This window comes from Phaethon aethereus, assembly GCF_964289735.1.
Source record: "Phaethon aethereus genome assembly, chromosome: 15".
Taxonomy (NCBI): Eukaryota; Metazoa; Chordata; class Aves; order Phaethontiformes; family Phaethontidae; genus Phaethon; species Phaethon aethereus.
Window position 1 is genome coordinate 314,177 of NC_138591.1, and position 12,060 is coordinate 326,236.

The 12,060-nt window shown below is 38.0% G+C and overlaps 1 protein-coding gene across 1 annotated transcript; it reads left to right on the forward strand.

The window, feature by feature from the left end:
• Nucleotides 1–4,904: 4,904 nt before the first annotated feature.
• Nucleotides 4,905–10,995, forward strand: NSMCE1 (NSE1 homolog, SMC5-SMC6 complex component; the record flags this gene model as incomplete). The annotated part of the gene is made up of 7 exons (XM_082006727.1): nucleotides 4,905–4,955; nucleotides 5,293–5,502; nucleotides 6,700–6,777; nucleotides 8,086–8,232; nucleotides 9,220–9,336; nucleotides 10,323–10,443; nucleotides 10,913–10,995. The coding sequence occupies 7 exons, from the start codon at nucleotides 4,905–4,907 to the stop codon at nucleotides 10,993–10,995; spliced, it is 807 nt and encodes a 268-aa protein (XP_081862853.1).
• Between the last annotated feature and the right edge of the window lie 1,065 nt (nucleotides 10,996–12,060).

Below are 12,060 nucleotides of genomic sequence, written 5' to 3' on the forward strand. Positions count from 1 at the left end.
CGTACCAATTTCTTAAGCATGACATATTTCATGCTTGGCTGTTGAAAGACCCACTAAAAAAATTATATATGAGAAACAGGGGTTTCTAGAATAGACAAGCATTTTTCCTTTACATGTTTTGTATGTCTTTTAGTATTTTGTATTCTCGGAAAAGCCCCAGCAGCTGTTCCTGTGTGTGACCCAGTGTGCTTAATTATGCTTGTATCTTGTCTGAAAAGTTCAGCTAGAGCTTAGGGGAATTTCTCTTATCTGTGGTGGAATTTGCAGATAACCATCCGTTTGAAGTCTACATTTCATGTTACCAGAAAGGTAACAGGTTTTGCATCGCAAAACAACAGGAAAATCCATTGTACTGTTGTTTTGATGTTTTGCTTTCTAGTGCATCAAAGGCTAACAGCATCCTGGCCTGTATGAGCACTAGTGTGGCCAGCAGGAGTAGGGAAGTGATTGTGCCCTTGTACTTGGCACTGGTGAGGCCACACCTCGAATCCTGTGTTCCATGTTGGGCCCCTCACTACAAGGACATTGAGGTGCTGAAGCGTGTCCAGAGAAGGACAGCAAAGCTGGTGAGGGGTCTGGAGAACAAGTCTTATGAGGAGCGGCTGAGGGAACTGGGGGTGTTCAGTCTGGAGAAGAGGAGGCTGAGGGGAGACCTTATCGCTCTCTACAACTACCTGAAAGGGGGTTGTGGTGAGGTGAGGGTTGGTCTCTTCTCCCAAGTAACCAGCGATAGGACAAGAAGAAATGGCCTCAAGTTGCACCAGGGGAGGTTTAGACTAGATATTAGGAAAAATTTCTTTACAGAGAGAGTCACACATTGGAACAGGCTGCCCAGGGAGGTGGTGGAGTCACCATCACTGAAAGTGTTCAAAAAACATGTAGACGTGGCACTTCGGGACATGGTTTAGGGGACATGGTGGTGTTGGGTTGATGGTTGGACTTGATGATCTTAAAGGTCTTTTCCAACCTTAATGATTCTGTGAAATACAACAAAACTAGAAAAAGAAGACATGGCTCTTGGCTCCTCAAACTAGTCATTTTTGTGCAGACAATGAAGAATATCACAGAGCACTAACAGAAAAGGGACTGGGGAAGGTCAGTGGGAGTATAGACAGCGAGATTACACAAATCCTCAGCAGTACTTTGCCATAGCGTAATGAATGCTTTTAAGTAAATGCAGTTCCCACATGTTGTGGGAGAAGTGAATGCTGAGGAAACATTTTGATGAGGATGAGGTCAGGTTTTCTGGTGGATACCTGTACTTTCTTCCATCTCACCTGCATCATATTGTCCATTACTAGTTCTTGAAGCCATGCTCCTGCTCAGCTTAGTAGTATTCTTGTATCTTGTCACAATGATACCCACTCTACAGGGACACTTCTGTTTTTACTGTGGATTTGTATCTACTTATCCATAGAATTTAAGGTCAGAACAAAGTAATTTATTTTTGTGTCCCATGTAATGCAGGCCATATTTTCTGCTAAATATTTTTTTGCTGTGTATCAGATGCCTTGTAGTTGGATTGAAACATAAAACATAGCGAAGCTTATCAATAACTCATTTAGCTGTTCTGGTAATGAAGACTGACTATATCCCTTGGTTAAAAATTCAATTAAGAATTTACTTTGTTAAGAAGGCTGAAAAAAGATTCTATGTGTCAGTCTGAAGTTGTACTGAACCAGCATTGTAGCAGAGTGTAGGTGGTAGTTACCACTCAGCAGGTCAGCAGTTACACTTTAAACTGAAGTCTTGGCTACAAGTCCTTTCTGAAGTTCATTAGAACTTTTCAAGTGTATCAACATTCCAGTGCTGTGTGCCATTTGAATAATTGAGTATTTTCCCTCCCTAAACTCCTTTGCAGCCCGATTGTTTCTGTTCTAGATAGTTGTGTTGCAGTACTCTACGAGAAGCAGCAACTTGTTCTTATTCCCAGTGATTCTATTTTTCATGAGGAGGTTGAAACACGTATCGTAGATCTATGTGTAGAGAGGTTTAATGTGAATGTTTTCATATGAGTTTGAAGTAATGTAAAGCAGGATACATGTAAAAAAAATTAACAGTGAATGACATAGCCTAGTCCATAGTTCAAATGTCATTAAGGTCTCCGAGACAGGGATTGCCTGGTTTTATGTATTTATGTATAACACCTTGTGATATTACAAGGAAGTGTTCTGGCTTGGTTTTGGTGCTGTTAAACAGAAGGGGAAAAAAAAGTTATTGTACAGAATGTTGCTGTGAAGTGTAATTAGGAATGTTTTGTTTTTAAAGAACTTTGTAAACAAGCTTTTAGATTTTCTTACCAGTAATGGTCCTGTTGCTTCAGTTTTTTCTAGCTATAATAAAGTTAGATGGCAGCATTTTCAAGTCCTGATAGGGAGTGTGTCATTATATTAATTATCGTAGTACTAAGAGGGTTAACTGAAGGAGATGGGGAAAAAAAAAACAAACCCCATTTCATTGTGAAATGAAATTAAAACTGAGCATCAATGACTTAAAATCCAAAGTAATTTGTCATGTTATTCTTCATGGTTTGTTCTAGCTTTTTAATTCTAAAGTCTGCAGATTAACACCATGCCAAAAGCTGTTGTATAGTTACTAGTTTTTTAAATACGGTTTGATCTTAAAAATCAGCAGTAAATATCAACACCGGTCATCAGTGGCTTATATTACATCTGCTCAGTGTTATCAAAGTAGAAGAAAAGCATATTTTCGTAATGTCGCTTTGCAGACTAGAATTGTACTTAATCTTCTGCTTGATATTCTGGTTACAGAGAACATGGAAGCTGAAGTACATAGATATGATAACTCTGTGTTTACATTTTATATGAGTAAAGGTCCTATCTCTTTTACTTTCAAGCATTCACTCAGCTTATTTGTAGTCTTTTGCTGTAAACATGGGAGCTCTAATTTTATAACTGTGCCAGTATATTTTTAAATGTATCATGAAGCTGTGGCATCTTAGATTAATCTAAGTAATAAAGATTCCTGTTGTTCAATTGTCTTTAAGCAAGAAAGTTTAAAACAGTGCCTGTTGCAATTAATCCAGAGTGTATGTTTGTGCTATCTGCGGTTTATAGTTTGCATACAGACACGCTCAGAAAAGTTTCTGGTTTCTCTGAGCACCTCTGCTTTATCTTTAGTGAGGAATCTGTTCAGCTTTTCTGTGGAAAATAGTTGAGTTTATTATTAAGAGTTTGTTTAAATCTAGGAAAAAATAAACAAAACCCCAAACACCAGAATATTTGTGTTCCATTTATTTACTGCTTGCTGTTTCCTATTTGCTCATCTGCTATCTGTCATTGAACTAAAATAATTTCTTCTAAAGAAAATGCTCCCAAGCAGTGTTCTAGGGTAGCACATAATGAGCTCTCTTTCTCATGCTGTCATGTGTTATCTCTATTGGGTGTTCAGGGCTGAGAATTGTTTATTGACAGAAACAATAATACATGGTTCCTACGCATATTTGGTTTTAAATGCTATGAAAAACTTTGTTGTGTTCATAGTTAGGTACTGCAATAGTAATTTGCTTTAATTTTATTTGACTGAAAACAGTTTACAATAAGTACATTTGTGATATAGTATTAGTTGAGATTGCATTTTATGTGCTAGAGAAGGAAACTATTTCTGTTACAAAAAATAATTTACAGCAATTGTAACTAAGTCTTAGATTTAATTTTTTTTTAAGGTACTACATTTTACAGGGGAAGTTATTGGAAATTAAGACTTTTCAAACAGTTTAATCCAGTATTTTGGAAGTAGGGGAGTCCTGGCTCTAGTATGCATCTAACGTACTCATGTTACAACAAGGTCTTCTTAAATACAGGCTCTCAGAGTAATATTGACACCTCTCAGATATTTTACCAGAAGAAAAAAGGACTAAGAGATTGTGTTACACACACAATCATGATACAAAGGTTGTGGATACTTACTGAATGAAGATCACATTAGTCTGTCTAATTTTTCATCAAATCTGTTGACAGTAAATAACTTGTTTTCATTAGTAATGTATTTGAATAAACAGTTTCTATGTAATCAGTTGCTATGGCTACCTGTACAAGAACTGTTTCATAGAGGCAAGTTATAAGCTTTTAGAAATAGTAAAGGGCATTTATCATTTCGCCTGAGTCTGGAATTGTAAATTGACCAACTTTTTAGATGTTAAAATTATTAAGTGCCACTTTTGGTGTGGTCTGTCCCCAGTTCATTTTTTCCCTTATATCCCTTTTTTTCATGTAAGTTCTACTAGAGCAGCCATTCACCTCAAATTAAAATGTTACAGCTGTTGTACAAAAGAATATTCTTCTGTTATCTTTCATCTTACCCTCTTTCAGATCTGTCACTAATGCTTCCTGGCTTTGATGTATGCAGTGTTTCCTGCCGCCAGGTGCCAGTCAGGTGGTACGACAACTTGACAAAATTATACTTTAATATTCTACTTACTTTATTATTGTTCTTGCTGTTCATTGGTTTTATTCACATAAGGAGTCTTATATATCAGAATCATGAACTTTTTGGGCAGAAGCTATGACTGATAGTTTTGCATTGTACTGTGCAATAAAGTATAGTGGGGTTTTGAGAGAGGGACCTCTGTTTGATGCTGTTACATAAGTGATTGACTCTTATAACTGAGGACAGTATTAAGTTATCACTAACTGGTAGTATTTTTGAGACATCAATCATTTTTCTGAAGTTATGAGCTGTCACTTTTTTAAACCCTAGCCTGCTGAAGTCAACAGGAGTTTTGCCACTGACATAATTTTGTTTTGGATGGAAACTCTCCGAGGGCGTGTGCTGTTGCTGTGCAAGCAAAAGCCATAGCAGGTGCTTCTACAGAATGACTCCAAAGTCCATCTAAATTATGTTTATGATAGAACTTCTGCTACTATTTAATTTGTTTGTAGAACATGACACAAGACTACCTGTATTCCTACAATGCTAGAATTCTAAGTTTTCTGGTATGTAAGCTGATCATTTACATGCCATCAATTTGTGAAAGAGGACACAAAGAAACAAAGAATCCCTTGTGCGTAAATGAAAGCAAGCAAGTATATTTTTGTATTGTGCAAAAGAATTTTTCCTGGACATGTTTTACATTCAACTTAGTTCAAGTCAGTGTAATTAATGGATTAATGCAGTGGGTTCTATACAGCTAGGGAGAATGTCTGGACTCCTTCTCTAAACTCTGACTTTCAAGGATCTGAGCTTCTCTGAAGGCTAGCAGTCAGATACGTCTGCTGAATATAACAGACCTGTTTGAATTCTGCCTCGGTAACTTTTAGCTCTTCTACCTAGGAAAGAAATGTTTCAGCAGATAAAAGGATCTGTCTGGTGTGTGGTTGTTTGGTTTTTTGTGTATGTGCTTTTTCTTATTTATTTTCAGTCTACTACGCGCATGATAAACTGGATGATTTCATCAGTACTATTAACAGCCATCTACAGCCTTTGTTTATGCAGATCCGGAAAGGAATGTCGGAAAGTGATGGGAGAGCACATTATGCTTTAGTAAGTATGTGATACATTGCCATCATTGGTTTGGCTTCTCATGGCTAGTGCATGCATAGCAGAGGGAGCCTCCCATGTCTCCAACTTAAAATTAACCTTTGAATAACGAGCCAGTAAAGGGTCTGCACACATTCCAATTGTAAATGGGCAAAAAATCTAGCTGTATCTGTGCATAATGAACATAACAGTGCCCCAGATGCCATCTTTTGATGTTAGAAAGATTGAGTTACCTGGGGCCCTTTTCCTACAGTATATCTAGAATAGAACTGCTATTTAGACAAAACAGAGAATCTACAACTGAAGGGTGCATGTGCCAGCAGGCTTATTACTCTTAGCAGTCTTGTGTGTTTTTTGCGGGGCTGTTCCACTGTTACGCTGGCAGCTGCTGTAGAAGCTACTTGTAGAACAGGGAAATGGGATGAGAAACTGCCAACAGCTTAGGTGCGTGGAAACGAACATGGCAGCAAGGACTACAGCAGCGTCTGATTAATTTAGTGTAAACACTGCTTAAGTGCTGAAGTGAGATTTCTTTTTCACAGAAAACTTTCTTTCTCAAGAGGAATTTTTAAGCTAGAGAAGACAGAGAGCCCTCCAACTTGAGTTTTCTTTTTCTCTGACTCAAAAATCAGCCTAGCCTAGAAGGGTTGCTAAGGAATGGCCTATAAAGTTTCCTTGGGTGCTCTGAAATGTGCATGTCAGAGAGGGAAGGTTATGTAGTAATTTCAAAAGACCATACAGCAGGTATTCTAACATTAGCTGCTGCTTTTAACCTTTCTGGGTCATTTTGCCAATTAAGTTGAAATGATAGCAGTAGCATATGCAATAAGAATATGAAATATCGGTAACTGTTTTTTACTGTGAAACAAAGATGTGTATTGTAACATAGTTACTGCTACTGTCCAGCACAGTATCCTGGTGTAATATATTAGTACTACTATACACTAATATTCTGTATTAGTTCTATAGGGGGGATGTGGGCAGAGGCAGCTGTGGAAAACATGTGGCTGGAAGATCTGGGGTTGTAAAGAAAGGACTCGAGTACCATAGAGTGCTTAAGGAACAGCCTCTTTCATGCCTATTAAATGAATGATGTTTTTGTTAATTGTAAGATAATACATTCTTTATCCCAGAGGATCTTTTACAATTTATGATGTACAAATACAAAGACACTTTGATTTCAGTTTCTTTTTTTTGTAGGTGAATTTGGCAGAAACAGAAATAACTAAAATGGCATCTGACTATACAGAAAATGAATTAGAATTGTTCAGAAAAACAGTAAGTATGTCAGTTATTAGTAAATCACATAATTTGTGAAGGTGCCATCTTAAAATGAGTGGAAGTGGCAACAAATGGAGATGTGTCTGAGGAACTAGTTGCCGTCTTACCTAAGTTTATCCCAAATCAAATGGGGAGAATGGGAGTATATGCAAGTAATGATTCCCTGTTGAAAGTCAGTTATCAGTGCTCCTTGGAGTTAGTGACTTGAGGTATCCGCTTTTAGTTAAACTTTTCTTCAGGATTTTCAGTTGTGATTGCTGAATTTTTCACTGGCTTGAGTAGTCTAGTAATATACAGTAGATTTTAATGCTAATAACATACAAGATGAATTTGCCAATTTGAACAGAAACATGTCTATTGTTATTGCTTAGCCAGTTGATTCTGTGTTTAATAAACTACTCAGGATGCTGTTTCTTAAACACGAAAACATACACTTGAGAATTTTGTTACATTCCAAATAGAACTACTGGGCCGAGATTCCAGGATATTTGATGTCCAGTTTCCTATCAACAACCATTAATGTGATCATAGCTATGTATCTTGCATGATTTGTGAATCTCATTGTCTCTTGAACTTTGAGGAGTTGGTTTCTCCAGCCATTAGACTTTTTGATTTTTTTTTTCCCACACTCATTAAAATAAAATTCTCTGTATAAATTGGAGAGGTGTATTGGCTATTCTGTGACAGCTGCAAAAGTCTAATTTACATGGATAGTACCCAGAGATTTCTCTGCCCTCCCCCATTATTGCTGAAGTACCTATACAGCCATGTCAGCACTGCAGAGATGGCATTGTTGTGGCACATATTACTACTGGCATAAAAGCTGCATGCTGCTCTGTGATGATGAGCAGCAGGAGTGTTTCCAGTGAGATACTACCTGAAAATTGGTAATATTGCTACAACCTTCAAGTACCAGGTAGGTTCGGCAGTAAAAATGACTCCAGAGCGGACAAACTTACTTTAGTACTGAGAGATTTTTCCTCCAAAGAACGTTGACAAAGAGCAGATAAAAAGAAACAGATCTGTCACCCCGCCCCGAGTATGGTCAGGGGTCCCTGAAATGCAGCTTCATTTAGGCAGCACTGTACAGTTCTATTTGTGTGAATGTTTTCTTGACAAAACTTAAAACTGTCAAGGTAACAATGATTGTTTCAGCTTTTGACCTTTGTTTTACAGTTCTGGTTCAAGCCAGAACTATACTGTAGTCTCTCCCATATGTATGGATGCTAAAAAAAGCTGTGCATTACTATAAAGTGTGTCTAATTGCATGATTTTTTTAATAGTTGAAAATGTTTCTTTCTGTAGATGGACCTAATCATTTTGTCAGAAAATGGCTTTGCCTCTTCTACAGATATTTTAAACTTGGCTGACCAACTTAAGACAAAGAAGATGAAGAAGAAGGAAGCGGAACAAGTGTTGAAAGTTTTTGTGGACGATAAGTGGCTCTCTGAGGTAACTGCTGTATCTTTTCAAGTGTTCATATTTTAATAGGCCCAGCTAGTATTTTCTTATGAATGTGATGGCTGAAACTGGGCTGTTCTTTAATGAATGATGGCAAAAATGGTTTTGTGGGGCCTGTGCTTATTGCTGCTCCAGTGGTTTTTGCAGAAAAGGCAGCACATTTACAGGGGAAAGGTCCTTGAGTAGGTCTATAAAAGACAACATGGTTTCAGTTTCATGTACCTGAGCTAGGTGGGGATGTGTGTACAGCCCTGCATTATGACATACAGACGTCCTTTGTACACAACAGCATGGCATCCTTAAACTTGGAACAAGAGTTGGGGAAAGCTCTTCAGGGTGATCAGTGCTGTTCCTTACATTTAGAATATCCCAAAAATCAGTAAGGCCAAACATGTTGAAAACTCCTGTACCAGAAATGCATAGGCCACTGTGCACATTTTTAAATCTCCTTTACTTCACGAGGGAGAAATTGAGGTTAGCTTACCATGATGACACTGCAGTTGCTTGCCAAGACAAGCTAGACCTCAATCCCTTTTCTTCTGGATTCATTGTATCATAGATCTCCAACCTGCTGCCACACATTTACATATGTTAGAGTGATTTAGCAGAGATTTTCAAAGGTAACTCAAGCAGGAAAAGCCCAGATTTAGCTGAAAGCCAGCAGAGTTTCTGCTAATGGACAAACGGAGGGTCCCAAAACTGCAAGCCTTTGTTAAGGAGAGCATGCTCACTCATCTGTACCTGCCAAGGACTAGATCTCTGTTAAGGGTGTGAGATTTTTATTCTGATCCTCTAAACAAATTCCTTCTGCTACTTTAAAAGTATGCCAGCTTTGCATTATATCAGTGTCATCATCATAGTTTCACAATGGCAGAAAAAAAGCGGATGTCAAATGCTTGCTAGCAGGTAGTTACAACGAAGTCAAAAAAGTTAAAAGGAATTAAAAGAAATTCCTCACTTCGCAATTTGTTTCCTTAGAGAAATGGAGAATATACCTTGCATACTCGCTGCATAATTGAGATGGAACAATACATTCTCAGCAACTACCAAGATGTGGCAAGGAAGTGTAACATCTGTCACAGCCTTGCCATCCAGGTAACATTTCTTACCTCAGTTAGGTATCTGCTGATATACTTATGTGGTCATAGGTGAAGTTTGTGATGCTTTCCTTTGAGTATTATGCAGGCACTGAAAAATTATGGTCTTCTGATCAGGTAATGGTGCCCATTTATATAAAGGAAATACCTTTTTTTTCCCAGAGTAGGTATTTTAGTTTCTGTCTTCAAGGGAAGAAAGAAAAGAAAAGAAAAAAAAAAACCACCAACCAAACAAAAAAACAAAACCAAAAAAACCCCCACAAACTTGTCTTGGAGCAGTATCTCCAATTATAAACTTGGGGAAAGTGAACTCACCCAATGATGAACATTGTTGTACTGTCTTGCTTTCCAAGCCAGCAGGCTAGAGATGAACCATTATCCTCAAATAGGCATAACAGTTAAGTGTTATATATCTTATCTTTGGACCTTACAAATAGCAGTCTTCATGTGACACATTCATCTTTGGTCCTGGGATTTTGGTTGAGGAATTGTGTCTTGGACTTCAGAATGAACATGTACCTTTAATACGTATGTAGCATGGTAAAGCACTATATTTTGATAGCTGATAAGTTACCAGTTTAGTATTGCATAAGTGGTTACAACCTGAACTCCTATTCCAACTCCACTGCACTCTCTTGCTCCTTGACCCTGCATGTTCTCATCATCCCAACGAACATGCTTCCATGTTACTTTTTCTATCCCAATGGGTCTCCTTTATTGCACCCAAATAGCAGTGAAAGATAGACAGTGTTGTCTTTCAAGCTAAATTTTGTCCATATTGGGAAATGGTATTCCCTAGTTTCTAGGAAAATACCTCCATTTATCATTTACCAGCATTGTCTTTTGAGTTTCCACCAACTGTATTGTGTGAACCATTCTTTGGAATAGTGTTGCATATCTGCTGCCCTTTGTAACAACTTTATGTTAAACTGAAGGACAGGTTAGAAAGATTTTTTTTTTTTTTATTAACACTTCTGATTTCAGAGCCAAGTATGTGAATCCTGTGGAATTGGAATGCATTTACCTTGTGTCAGAAAGTACTTCAGAGCTCAGACTGAACCACGCTGTCCACAGTGTAATGATTGCTGGACTTGTGACATTCCAGGTACCAAGCGAGCTATTTTAAAAAAAAAAAAAAAGTGTGTAATAATACTAGAGAATGGACTGTGATATTCAGTGGCGCTGCCTGTATTACTTATAGCTGCAGCTGAATATCAGTTATTTCTGACTTCAGTTGTATGTTTCAGACAGTAAACCATACATGAGCAACACTGATCCCTGAAAGTGCAAGGATTATGCTTTGTGGTCCCTAGCAGATCCTATGCACGTTGTTTCTAACGTCATTCAAGTGTGGAGGTCGGGGCAGGAAGTAAGGGACAGACACAACACATGACACTAAAACTTCTGGAAATACTGAGCTTCTAAGAAGAGCACAATCTCGTAATTCCACTATTTAGCCAGGGAAATTGGACATTCTGAACAGGAATAAATAAAGCATTTTAAAAATCTGGAGGTTATACAATATAATTTTTTTTTTGTGTCATTCATTAACCCTCCTTTTGTTTTCTTTGCAGGTATGAGTCAGATAGACTCCCAGTCACCATCAAAAACAGGGAGAGCAGAGAAAAGCTTCATTCTCAGCACTAGGCGATGCTAGTAAAACACGCTTTCAGTGAAATCCTTTTTTCCTCCCTCTCGCAAAATAGCCAGACTGTATTGTATTAATTAGTAACAGTGCATTGTTCAGGGTACTTCTTTTTTCCTTAAGTTTTACAATTTTTACAATAAAACTATCATTGACCTTCCTGTTTGTCATCTTCAGTTATGCCTGCACAGCTTTCTTGGAGGCCGTTTTGTGTATGTAGTTCTCTATATTCTTGGGTTGGGACTCTCAGTTCATGTTTGGGAAAGAAAGATGCAAATATTTTTAGTCAGTCCTGCAAGCTGATCTATGCAGGTGAACTATTAAAAGCTTTTCTCAGCCACAGTATTCCCTGTTTGTACAGTTGCAGCTGCACAACTGAAAATAACACGTTACTAGCACCACACGGCTTCAAGTAGGTGAAAAATCAATGCAGCACTTGAGGTCTCCTCACTAAGGTGGCTGGCTGAATATCCGATTTAGGGTTAGAGTTTGAACGCTTTCAGTTGGCACTGTTGCTTGGGTTTTGTCCCTCCTTTACACACAGAAGAATTCATCTGACATAAGGCCAGGTCACGAGCAGCTCTGCTCAGTAAGAGAGGGAATATTCCCACAGTCCAAACAATTATGAAGGAGTAGGACAAGACTTTTGGGGCAATGCCAGCTTATGCCTGCAAAGCGTTGAAAAAATTACCATCTTATTCTTTTAGTTTTTAGTATTAGCACTTTACTCTCCAGTTTCATGTGAGAATCCTTTTTCCTTTAAGGGTGACTTGCAAAAAAGACAAGGACTAGGTTTTGCCAGGTACCAGAATGGAATGGCAGCATATCTTTACCTTGGTAGAAATGTGTGACAGTTTGCAGAAGGCAGAGTGTCAGCAGGTCAGCTGATGGTTAATCAAAATATGATTAAGCTTCAGTTTATTTAACTGCAATTAACCTATGGATTAACTACAATTAATTATATTCCTAGGCCTTGGCACTATTAACTTTTTCCATACAGGAGACTGGTATCTTGCTTTACGTTAGCTTTTTGGGTTTTTTAATGGTATTGAACCATGAGGTAGCACCATCCCTCAT